At 40.9% G+C, this 13,270-nt stretch overlaps 1 protein-coding gene across 3 annotated transcripts in view; it reads left to right on the top strand.

Annotated features, from left to right (window-relative positions):
* The window catches only part of LOC125640133 (uncharacterized), a 28,050-nt gene extending 14,801 nt beyond the window's left edge, over positions 1–13,249 (top strand). For 2 of the 3 annotated variants that reach the window (XM_075130282.1, XM_048858319.2), the window contains exons 9-14: positions 414–491; positions 3,053–3,113; positions 3,207–3,297; positions 4,328–4,407; positions 5,647–5,781; positions 9,765–13,249. In XM_075130282.1, the coding sequence (XP_074986383.1) occupies positions 414–491; positions 3,053–3,113; positions 3,207–3,297; positions 4,328–4,407; positions 5,647–5,781; positions 9,765–9,938 (619 nt within the window). In that variant the 3' untranslated portion in view covers positions 9,939–13,249. The remainder of the gene's footprint in view (positions 1–413; positions 492–3,052; positions 3,114–3,206; positions 3,298–4,327; positions 4,408–5,646; positions 5,782–9,764) is intronic. The other variant, XM_075130283.1, reaches the window with a different exon arrangement.
* Positions 13,250–13,270: the final 21 nt, after the last annotated feature.

The following is a 13,270-nucleotide window of genomic DNA, read 5'->3' as shown; positions in this document are numbered from 1 at the left end:
CAGAAAAGTACTGTAGTCCTTTTGACCTGTTACTGTTTTTCTACTCTTTCACATTGTTTCCATGAACGCGTCAATTAACTACTCTGTGTTTCCATATGCAGATAGGCACAATAACTCCTCTCAGGATTGTTGTGAATCTTGCTGCTTTGACACCTGAGATCTTCATGTTGAAGGCATTATTAGAAGTACTATTATCTTTAGTAATAATGAATCATTTACTATCCACTAAATGTCCTGTCTCTTTTGTTACAATGGCATACTAACTTTCTGGCATAGTTTGAGGGTTTTTAATTTAACAATATACTGATCTTGCTGATCCCTCAGGAATACAGTGACAACTTTTAACATTACGGATGCTATTGGACTTCGATAGATGTGATGGTCCTCACAATTTCTTTCTCTGATTTGCTTAGAAGTCTGCACTGTTTTAAAGGTTGGCCCATCAATCTGCTGGAAGACAATCCTGGAAAATGCATTGTCTGTCACTACAGGTCAGAAAAGTTTATTCAGTGTAGAAAACCAGCATTATCCAGTGGAGTTGTTATTATAAAACATTTAGATTGTGCTTTCCAAATGAGTACTCTGGCAGTGCGGTTATTCACAGTAGTAAGCACTATGCCCAGTAGCACATGTTTTCAGGACTGGGACCACTGAAGACATGTTCCTAGACCCTAGAAACTTGCAGTTTGAGGCCCTGATCCTGCAGTTGGATCTGCTTTGGCCTATCCCTTTGCACCTGCAGAACTGAGATCGGCATGATGCAGGGTCAGCTGACACAGATGTGGTTGCAGGATTGGTATCTAAAGAAGGATGAACTAAAGTGCTCATTAAAATCTCTGGCAAAACTAGAGTGTATTATAATGTTATTATTCGTCTCTCCATAGATGACTAAGGCTCTGACATTTCCCAGGGTGTAATCTGGACCGTTGAACAGCTCTGTCCCCTTGGTTATCCAACTTGGGGTGCCTTTTACAGTGTCGCTGTGAGAGTAAGCACTCCTGCTCTGCTTTCACACAGCTTCCAGCATATAAATTACTCCCAGCCATGCTGTATGAGTGCTATGGCCAGCCACTCTTTTATTACGCTGCAGAGCAACACCAGTAAATTCCCAGTCTCGGACTTCCCCCCAGAAATGTGCATCTTGTATTACCCAGCCCTGTCCTGGACAACACAGGCTTATGTAAAGTCTGTCATTTTATTAAAAGAAAATGAAATGCACACATCCTGTTGTCTCAAATGGAGTTTCCCAGACACTTCAATCCAAGCACACTGATCTCAGTAAAACAATTAAACAGGTTTATTAACAACAGAAAGATTGTTTAAGTGATCACAAGTAATGAAAAATACGTCTGAAGTGGTTACAAAGAAATAAAAGGTAAAACACAACTAGTACCTAACTTAACAAGCTAAATGATTTCAAAGCAAAAGTGTCTCTCATCATGTTTTAGAAATCTTACTGGCTGAATTCCTTTCTGCCAGGATCCTTCCTCAGTCCAATTATGCTTCCTTTGTCCTTTACACATTGTTGATGCTGTGAGTAGAAATGAAGGGAGTGATGATTTGGGGCTTCTGTTCTCCATTCTCTATAATTTTTCCTCTCCTTTGAGAATAGTCTCCAGCTGGGGTTCAGGAGACAGAAAGTCTGTGAGGATGGGAACCTCATCCTCAACCTTGCAAAGATATAAATTCCTCACTACACTTTTTTTCTTGCCAAAGAATGGCCGCTTAAACAGGTGATAGTCCATTTGATTTTGTTGACACCTGACACAGGCGTTGGTTAGCCTTTTGTCTGAGGAACTGGTTTGTGACTACTTCCCCAGATTTGGAATATGTCTTAGTAACATCATACAGTAGAATCTTGTAACTTTACATACAACATTGCCACACATTTTAACAGGACAATAAAGATCAGTAGATCATGAATTTTCAGATGATAACTTACAAGGCACAGTTTGTACAAAATTTATCACAGTCTTGAAAAAGGGGTGGACATAGGGATACAGACTGTCACAGGTTCATATCAAATGACCACTGAAGTCAGTGAGTCTTTCTGTTGACTTCAATGGGCATTGGATCAAACCCTGCATTGGACCTGACAACTCTGAGATTTAATGTTAATTGCCAACTGCATATTAGTTAATTGTTTATAAAATTGGAAAATTGATTTTGCTGGCTCCTCATTTCATAGGTACAAACCATGCTGAATACTTTGTGAAAGAGTTCAAAAGCATTATTTTAATAAAATAGTTCATTCCTCCAAATACCTGACCCTGAAATCTCAGCCACCCTCACAGGAATATTTGATAGTATCAGGCAAGTTTAATAGATGGACATGGCAAAAGCAGTAGCACAAGTGATGTAAAGTGAGTCATGCATTTATTCTCCAGTATGTGTGTTCACTGGACTTCTCCAGATCAGGGAAGGACTCTCCCCACTTCCAGAACAAGCTAGGTTACGGGTACTCTCTCTGGCCTACAACAAGGAAGCTCAATTCATCCCCTTTTGGCTTCTTGTGCAGAGCGCCCTTAAGTCGCGATAAAGGCTAAACTACAGCTGAACCTGACAAAGCTGCAGCACTTCAGGAACAGCATCAGAGTCTGCTGACTGCATTGTAGTTTTGGAGTAATAAGGAAATACTTTAATATTTGCAGCTGTTGGGTAGTTCAGGCTGAACATTAACAATAAACAATTAACAATAAAAAAGCTTTACAAAATCTAAGGGTCAACTGAAATAACTATGTTCTCTGAGAGCCTGATCCTAAAGCCTGTTGAAATGCGTGTTAATCAGATCAAACTAGCTCCCTAGACTAAGATGAGTGAAATACAAAAAGTAAACAAAAGACATAAAAACAAGAAGATTTTTAAAAAATTCTTTCAGCCTTACTGAAATAGGTAAGAACTCTTTTAAAACATGACATTAAACTCGATGGACTTTTTAATAGGAATGTATGCAGTGCTCATGGAAAATGGCCTTAATTTGGGCACTTACAAGAAATCTTAAGAATCTCATGCTTTTTCTATATCTGTTAATTTCCTTCTGTTTTTATTGTAGAAGAGGAACTGTCATTCTGAGAAACAGTAATGTGACTGAATGGATTTACATTGTGAAAGAAGTGAGTATCTGCAAAGCCAGCACGGAGCTTGGCGATCTGGGGAGGTGCTGTTGGGTGATGGTTATTTTTAAATTACCTTTCATGTACTTAAAGGGAAGTTGTTCTGTACTGAAGATTTTTCAAGATGACTCTTGCCTAAGCAACAGAGCTCCCGCCAACAGAATAATGCAAGCTGAAGCTGGCAGTGAGTATGACAAAACACCCTAATGATATTCAGCAAGGTTGTTAGATAAGCCATTGAATTCTTCTCTAGGTATGCTTGTAAACACTAGCAATCTGAGTTCCCATACTAAGGATGGTCTGTGTACCATTTTTGTATCAGTATAACTATTTTTGTTAGGGGGGTGGTGATCGTTAATTTTTTTTTAAATGAAGTAGTTCTACTGGTGCAACCCCTAGTGTGGACGCAGTTGTACCAGTATAAAGCTTATTTTCTTTCCTGCATGAGAATAAGCCATACTGGTATAAGCACCTTTATACTGATATAACTGCATCCACACTAAACCGATGTAGGCCATGTCTACATACAAAAATTGTACCACTTTAACTACATTACCTTTGCACCCATGCAGACATTAGAGAAGAGGATATATACACAATGCAGTGGTACCTGCATATAGGGAACCTGGTTATAGTGAGTCTCTTCTTAGAGTGAATGTTTGGAAGTGCTTCACTGCTACCCAATGGACTTTTCACTTTTCCAGTCCTGCTAGGCTGAAACTCTTGGACCTTACCTGTGTTAGACTTTTTTTTCCCCCTAAGCAGTAAGAACTCTACTATAGGGAGGCTGTTGGCATTTTAGCCAGTGTTGTTTTGACCTGCTCTGGGGGGGCAGATTGGGTTTTGCTCCATTTTAGAATCCTGGCCTAAACCCCGACACAGCACCACCTAAAACCCTAGAAAATTAGCCATTTCCTAGGTGACATTTTCCTGGGGATTAGCCATTGTCCTAACAGCTAATAAGCTCCACGGCCATTGCAAGTTAAAGCAGCCTTATGATCACTCTAATTTACAGTGGGGGCCAATTCAGCCCCAGCATTGGGGGAGGTGGGAAGATGCTGAGTGTGAGGCGGGCACAGGTGCTATAATCTATATGTATTTACATTAATTGTAAATAAATAGTTTAAAAACCGAAGAAGATAAAAATGCAGATTTTTTTACATACATATTATAATTAAATAAGTTAATTTTTTCTTGCTGTTTTTTTTAACCAGTTCACCAATCTTTGTTGACAAGCAGGACAGACACTCCTGTGACCATTGCCCTAGACACCTTGCCGCGGGGATCTGTGTTTGTGAGTATTCCATACTGAAAGAAAAATGCCTTCCTTCTTGGCTGCCATTAAAAAACGCATGTGACTCAGCTTACACTCACTGGTGTCCTTTTGTCCATTCATGGTTTACAGCAATCACAATGTGCTGCCAGAGATTCACTGCTCCGATACTCAAGATAACAAAATTAAAGCTAGCTTAGGTATGTCTACGTGAGCTGCAATCAGAGAGATATACTCTCTGAATCATCCTGATCAGTCTTTCAAAATGTTAGGAAATCTTCTTGTTACTTTATTTTATCTCTGATCCTTCTGAGCTGGGACACTTACAAATAGGATTTAAGTTTACAGAATATGGTTCTAGTCAAGGCGCATTTTCTTCGAAGTAATTTTTAACAAAGGCCTGTCTACTCTAAATATACCTGCGTCGGGGTTGTGGTTACATCATGTTTGTTCCCTGACCATGTTACAACATAGTTAAAATTTGTATTGTGGATGGTACTATGCTTCTGTAATTGAACTAGAACTTTGGACAGTCCAAGATTATAGTTGTGTAGATGGGGTCAAAGTAATGGCAAAAAATGTTTCCCTTGAATTATTTCTCCAATTATATAGGTGTGACATAATTGCAATTCAATTCTTATTCAAGATAGCACTGTTAAAACATTTAAAACTGAGCTTGACAAAACACTACCAATTGTAGGGAATAGTCTTTCACTGGTTGGGAGCAGATTCGGTAACACTAGATATCTGATTTCTGTGTTTCTAAGATTTATTATGTTAAGCTGGTGGCAGATTCCCCAGTTCATTCAGACACGTGTGTTCTAGTGAATGCACTTCTATATGATATTTCTGTATACACCATACTGCAGAAGTGACACAAGCTCTCACCAGGATAGACAACTGCATCGTGTCTTGGAGGATAGACGATCCTAAGGGATAAAATCCTGGCCCCATTGAAGTCAGTGACAAAACTCCCATTGACATGATTGGGACCTGAATTTCACCCGATGCATTTATTAATATATTGACCCGCTCTGGCCAAAGCCCCCTGGGTTCCTAATGCAGTGTAATAAATAAAATACTGTTACAGATAAAAGACAACATGGCCCACCAGTAATCAGGATGAACTGCAGCAGTAGTAGGGGAATTTGAGTGAACAGATTGTAATGAGCATGACTTGTGCTGAAAGTGGATAGGGGCAAGAGGCCGGGATTGTGGGTTTTAACAGGTCTGGCTCATTTCAATTTTCTTACCTTTAAGGGACTGTTAGACTTTCTTTTTGAGGATCAGCCAAATTTGTGTGTAGTTAGCAATGGAGCTGAGTGTCTTAAGATCTCAAAGAAGTTTTACCTGCATCATGCCTCCAAAGATCTTCTGCAGAGGCTGCGAAAAAAAGTAAGTACACATTTGTTTGTTTTATGACTATCCAACCTTACTAAATTAGATTAGCTTTGCATCTCCATACTTTGTGCTGTTTGCACAATTGCACACGTTGTGGAATCATGTTAGGCATTAAAATCATGAATGTGCTTTCAAAAAATCTGAGGGGATAGAAAGAGGTAATTCAGAACATAGCAGTAGTTACTTGATTTAACAGTCTTTGAATGAGCATAGCAGCAAAGAAACAGCCAATCAACATTATCATAAACCACAAGTAAAATTTTCTTCTAGGGTGGGATCCTCGTCACCCTGCCCCAATCCTTCAATCCCTTTATGCTGGGTAAGAGGGGCCCTAAAAGTTCTGCTTCTAGCTGGGGAAGGATTCCCCTGCCACAGGCACTGTGGTAGTCAGCATAAGGCTGCCTCCTGAGGACCCCCTCGCTAGTCCTGCTGTCTTAGAGGTCCAGAGCACCAACCAGTACAGAGATTCTGGGCAGCACTGTGGAATGCCATAACCTAGACAGGCCTCTTGTTGCAGCCTAGGATCCAGAGGGTGCAAAGGTGGCTTAAACCCACCATAACCTTCTCTCCCATGAGCAGCGGAGCTGTGAGCTCTGGGAGTCTTAGCAACACAGCACAGAATGTCACTTCCAAAGTCTTGATTTGTAAGCACACAGTGTTTAATAGCATTTTCAACAGTAGGGTGAGGATGGCCTTGTTAAATGAGTAAGCAAAATAATGAGCTCTAGATTGTTTTGTCCTATAAAAATAAATCCAAAGGATGGGGCAATGTAGAGTGTAAGGTTTCAGAGTGGTAACCATGTTAGTCTGTATCAGCAAAATCAACGAGGAGTCCTTGTGGCACCTTAGAGACTAACACATTCATTTGGGCATAAGCTTTCATGGGCTAAAATCCGCTTCATCAGATGCATGGAGTGAAAAGTACAGTAAGCGGGGTGTGTGTGTGTGTGTGTGTGTATATATATATATATATATATAAAAAAAATAAAAAGTGTGTGTGTGTGTATATATAGTACTTGAAAAGATGGGAGTTGCCTTACCAAGTGAGGGGGTCAGTGCTAATGAGGCCAGTGCAATCAAGGTGGGCGTCACCGATTTCCAACAGTTGACAAGAAGGTGAGAGTATCAGTAGAGGGACCCATCCACTCCCAGTCTTTATTCAGGCCTAATTTGATGTTGTCCAGTTTGCAAATTAATTTCAGTTCTGCAGTTTCTCGTTGAAGTCTGTTTTTTGAAGTTTTTTTGTTGAAGAATTGTCAAAAAGAGTGTAAGCATCTTCCATTATGTAACCTGCAGTCAGGTCTGGTTTGAGTTTTTCCTTTTTAAATGAGTCTTCCACAAAGGCTGTTTTCATTTAGGAGGAAATGGAAACCTGCCTAGTTTTGTTATGAAAAGTGGATGGTTATTGTGACGTGCCAATATCTGGTGTTAGCCTCCTTTTATTAACTTCAACAATGTAGTAACAAAAGAACATGGTTTTACATTCTGCATGCAAGGAGCCTCAGTCTGGATTTAGACTCAAGGAGAACACTGGGTGTTTGAGCTGATGGCAATTTCCTGATAAACATGAGCGTGTGAGAAAAGCTAACTATGTTGGGCTAATTTAGAACCTGGGAATTTCCTCCCATCTTCAAGGCATTTTGGTAGCAGACCGGCTCTAATGTTACATGGACGTTAGCCCACATTTGTTTCAGTTGCTCCAGGAAGCTTCTGGAAAATGACACAGGTTTTGGCAGCATTCATTCACACAGTGTTATACCCGGCAGTTGTACCTACTTTTGTGAAACTAAACTGTTGCTTGGGCAGCAGTTTGTGGCAAACCTTTAAGTTAAGAACAGGGTTTTGGCCTTGTCATCTTTTTCTCGGTTACAGAATTCAAAATCTTAATTAAACTTACTGTCATTAAGAATAACTTATTCCATTTTTTTTCTAGACTAACATGAAAAGGAAAAACTCAGAGGTTAGGCCGATTGCTATGATACAATCTTTATGCATATGATAATTCTATCTGCTTGTGTAGCAGAACTGGGTGCAATTGACAATTTCTCCATTTTTTGGAGGTGTTTTTCTTAGATTACATGAAAAAAACATTTTATACTATCTGTCCTATCTTAGGTATTTATATGGTCCCCCAATACCATAGTATCAGGAAACCTCCGAATCTTTAATATATATTACCCTTGTAATAGCCCTCTGAGGAAGGGAAATGCTGTTATGCCCCTCTTACTGATGGGGAACTGAGGCACAGAGAGGCTAAGTGACTTGCCCTAGGTCACACAGTAAGTCTGTGGTGAAGCAGGGACTGGAACCCAGGTCTCCTAACTCCAAGGCTAGTGCCCTAACCACCAGGTCATTCTTCCTTTCTGCAGCTACCAGGGAGGGTGCCCACTATTTTTTTAACTCTGTAGCCTTTTAAAAAATGGGTGCCTTCACTGGGAGCTGCAGGATACACAGCACCTCTGAAAATCATCCCACTTAGTTAGGCACCTGAATATGGATTCAGGAGACTCTTTGGGCACCTGATTTTGAAAATGTTGTCCCAGCAGTTGTGGTGCTCATTTAGCACTCACTGCAGCTGTTCCTTGTGCAAGTTGCACGGTCGTCTGTTTTAGAAAATCGGCTAATACTTCATTGTGGATTGGAAATAAGATCTAGTCAAACCGGTGTTAGACATTGAGCAACTCTCTGAGGGATTGTAAATATATCTTTAGGTGTTTTGTTTATTTTTGTTTAAAGGTAGATTTCTGTTTCGGTCTTTAACAGCACTTCAGTCACTTGATCTTTTAAATCTAAGTGAGTGGCAATGTAGTCTAAAGCTCAGGTTTTAAAATGTCAAGAGAAAGCATAGTCAACAAACCTTTTCATTTTTTCTGTGGTGGATAAACTGATTCCATGAAGTATCCTGTTTAAAACAGATCACTATCTGCTGTCTGTTAACATTAGAGATCCCATGGCACAACTTACCTCCCCAATAAACCAAACCAAAACACTCCACGTGCACGTGGTTCTCCACCTGGGAGGATGAGCGGCCATGATAGATGTTAGTCATGTTGCTTAATGTACTACTGGAAGGTGCTCAGATATTATGGTGATGAGCATGGTATAAGAATCTATATAGAATGACATCTTGAGTTTTCTCCTTTGTCCTTGACCATATTTCCCCTCCTGCTAGTGTAGTACAATATGATCTGCAGCATTTCTTATGGGAGCAGTACACTCAGCTGTAATATATGATTTGTAAAAGCTTTCAGATGAAAGGTGCTCTATATAAATAGAATATTTAAGCATCTTGAGTGTGCATGAGGTTAAAATGTGCATTTTCCAAAAGCTATGAAGTTGCAGTAGCTGATTTCAAAACAGCCAAAACTAAGTAAGTGATAGTAAAATACAAAATCTATATAGGGCTTTATATATTTAAGAACTTGTAATGTTTCACTGAGGGAAAGTGTTTCAGAGCAAAACTTTACCTTCTTTATAGATCCTTCAGCATATAAATTTATAATGGAAAAAATTAGATGACTGAATATTCTGTTTACATATTTAGTGAATTTTGTCTATTTGAAGTTCAAATTTCTACAACGTTTTTGCTGTAGGACTAGCTCATGACAAACATTCAAACTTGCTGGTGGTTAGCAAGTCTTGTGGGCTTGTTTTTGGTACCCTGATTGGATAACTTATGTAGCTAACAACACAAATAACTGTTACAATCAAACATGTAGATTGAAATATGCATTAATGGAATATTTAATGTTTTTCATAAGTGTTTTGACTTCTAAAGTTTGGCTTCTGACAAGCAACTACAAGTCAGAAAGTCTCATCTAAATTCAACAAAAAATACAGTGAATTCTTATGCATTTTTTCACTATACACTCATTTTAATGGAAATGAATCCTTTTCATAAAGGAAGATGGGGAGGAGGTTTTCACCACGCATTCTGCTTGAGAGATTTTGATTAGGGCCTAATGTCTTTGCCACAGGAACATTCCTATCCCAGTGAGGCAGAGCTAAAGGAACAGCTGCAGCAGGAGATACAATGGCAAATTTTTTGCAAAGCAGCTTTAAAGAGCACAGTTCAACAGATTGAATTGAAACGCAAACTGCTTCAGCATTCCTATATGAGTAAAGGGCTTTACACATGGTGTAAGAACTGACGTGTGCACAAATTTCTGTCAACAGTGAAGCTATAAGGTACAGGTCAGTACCCACTAAAGCGGCTAAAAGGTCCATCTACAGACCACAAAAATCTTGTGAAAGATGGCGGTATTAAATCAGGCCTGTAGTTTCTTCGTTTTTAGGGTAGGCTACAATGGTGAAAACTTTCAGGGAACTGTCTTTCCCTGTATTTCTTAAATCATTAAAAACACTCTTTCCTTCATGTTAACTCCCTCTATGACAGACATCTGGTTTTGAATGATTGGTACACACGCTCCATTGGTATCTGTACCATTCTTCTACCCAACTCCTATCAACAAGTGAAGGAGCATGAAGTAAGTTTCTTCTAGATAATTAATACCCCCTGGCTGGGAGTATCATAGCAGCTATTATCTACTGATGGTACGCATTTCAGTATGATTGATTGGATTAAAAATGACACTGCTTCTTGCTGATGCTAACAATAGCGGAGTTAGGCCTTGTCTACACTACGAAATTAGGTCGATTTTATAGAAGTCGATTGTTAGAAACCGATTTTATACAGTCGATTGTGTATGTCCCCACTAAGCACATTAAGTCGGTGGAGTGCATCCTCACTACCGTGGCTAGCATTGACTTACAGAGCGGTGCACTGTGGGTAGCTATCCCACAGTTCCCGCAGTCTCCGCTGCTTATTGGAATTCTGGATTAAGCTCCTACTGCCTGATCGGGCAAAAACATTGTCACGGGTGGTTTTGGGTACATGTTGTCAAGTGCCCCCCCCCCCCCCAGTGAAAGCAACAGCAGACAATCGTTTTGCGCCTTTTTTGCTGGGTTACCCGTGCAGACACCATACCATGGCAAGCATGGAGCCCACTCAGCTCACTGTCACCGTATATCTCCTGGGTGCTGCTGGCAGACGCGATAATGCATTGCTACACAGCAGCAGCTCGTTGCCTTCACGGCAGACGGTGCAGTAGTACTGATAACCATCATACACCTCCTGGGTGCTCATGGCAGACCTCAGTGAGGTTGATCAGGGCGCCTGGACAGACCTGGCTATCCTCCTCTTAGAGCATCAAAAGGGAGCCCGAGACTCCAGGTTATTCTCTTCTTTAAGTTTCTTCTCATGGAGATTCAGTCCTGGCTGGAATATCATGCGAGCTGGAGGCTTATGCCTCAGACTGCTCTCCCAGCTGAGAGCATCGCGCGGTTGCACCTACCCCAGCCTGCCCCTTGTTCCCATGGCTCATGAAGTCTGGACAGTAGTAAGCAGCAGTTCAACTATAGGCTGAGCAAGTGCAGAATGGTGGTAGAATGCGCCTTTGGACATTTAAAAGCTCGCTGGCACTGTTTGTTGACTAGGTCCGACCTCAACGCAACCAACTTCCCATTGTTATTGCTGCTTGCTCCATAATATCTGTGAGAGTAAGGGGGAGATGTTTATGGCGGGGTGGGAGGTTGAGGCAAATCGCCTGGTGTCCGATTTTGAGCAGCCAGACACCAGGACGATTAGAAGAGCACAGCAAGGTGTGCTGTGCATCAGAGGCTTTGAAAACCAGTTTCATGACTGGCCAGGCTTCGGTGTGACAGTTGTGTGTGTTTCTCCTTGATGCAAACCTGCCCCCTTTGCTGATCTTAATTCCCTGTAAGCCAACCACCCTCCCCCCTTTGAAATAAAGTAACTATTGTTTTGAAACCATGCATTCTTTCTTTATTAATTTAAAAAAAAAAAAAAAGATAACTGACAGGGTAGCCTGGATGGGGTGGGGAGGAGGGAAGGACGAGGCCACATGGCTTATTGTAGCCACACTAAAAATCAAACTGTTTGAATGACAGCTTTCTGTTGCTTGGGCTATCCTCTGGAGTGGAGTGGCTGGGTGCCTGGAGCCTCCCCCACGTTCTTGGGCATCTGGGTGAGGAGGCTATGGAACATGAGGAGGAGGGTAGGCGGTTATATAGTGGATGCAGTGGGGGTCTGTGCTCTTGTTGGCTTTCCTGCAGCTTCAACAGGTGCATCATCATGTCCATTTGCTCCCCCATTAGCCTCAGCATCGCATCCTGTGTCTGCTCTTCATGTTCACTTAATTCTTTCCTGGCCTCTGCCCCTGAATGCCTCTATGCATTAAGCTGTGCCCCATCAGTGCGGGAGGACTGCATAAGCTAGGAAAACATGTCATCATGAGTGTGGTTTTTTTCGCCTTCTAATCTGCGATAACCTCAGGGACGGAGATGATAGGGGAAGCATAGAAACATTCTACAATTCTGGGGGGACTGCATGATCACCAGTGCTGCTGAGTTGCCACGTTGACCAAACAGGAAATGAAATTCAAAAGTTCCCAGGGCTTTTTCTGTGTACCTGGCTAGTGCATCAGAGTTCAAAGTGCTGCCCAGAGCAGTCACAATGGAGCACTCTGGGATAGTTCCTGCAGGCCAGTACCGTTGATTTGCGTCCACACTACCCCAAATTCAACCCAGCAAGTTTGATTTTAGTGCTACTCCCCTCATCGGGGAGGAGTACAGAAGTTGATTTAAGAGCCCTTTAGGTCGACAGACCGGGGTTGATTGTGTGGACACAGTCATTTTTAAATCTACCTAACGTGGCTAAATTTGACCTAACCCCGTAGCGTAGACCAGGCCTTAGACTTGTGTGGTATCCCTTGTACAAAAAGGCTACTACTCCATTGGGGAGAGAAATCAGGAAAAAACCCTACAGGAAAGGGTCAGAATATTTGCTGCAGGAAAAAATAGTGCATGAAAAATGCAGAATTTGCTGTAGTGAAAAGCAGAAGAATACTATTTTAAACACTTTGAAGTTGAATCCGAGGTTGTAGAATTCTGTAGTCTATATGAACAAACAGGCTGACAGCCTTGGAAGAAACAGTGAAGAAGCTGCTATCGTGTTGTCACCACCCTGGGTTTTACCTTTAAAATAAACTGCCTTAAGGTACAACTGAAAAGGTTAATTATTTCTTTTACTGTTAGCTGATTGTTTTACATTTTCAAACATGTCAAAATCATGCGTTAGTGTATGTAATTTAATTGAATCAGAAGTATATTCTGAGCTCCAGTTACTTGTTTACTTAAAACAAACATTCACTTTCGTTGGCAACTGTGTTTATAATTATGTATTTAAAATATTGTAAAATGCCTGTTTTCTATCCTTGGACTCAAATCTGTTAGGACTGCTTTCCTCCTGTGGTATTAGAGTGCATAATTTCAAGAAAATATCCTTACTTGATGGTTCAGTCTAGGAGAGAAGGGATGAGTGGCATGTTACTGATTTTATTTGAATCTTCTGTTAAGAAAACTGATAAAATGCTGCTTCTACATTTGAAATATTTAAAGTTAC

The sequence above is a fragment of the Caretta caretta genome, chromosome 7, assembly GCF_965140235.1.
Source record: "Caretta caretta isolate rCarCar2 chromosome 7, rCarCar1.hap1, whole genome shotgun sequence".
In the NCBI taxonomy this organism is placed as follows: domain Eukaryota; kingdom Metazoa; phylum Chordata; order Testudines; family Cheloniidae; genus Caretta; species Caretta caretta.
Note: the sequence above shows the minus strand (reverse complement) of the source record. Positions and strands in the feature narration are given on the sequence as shown.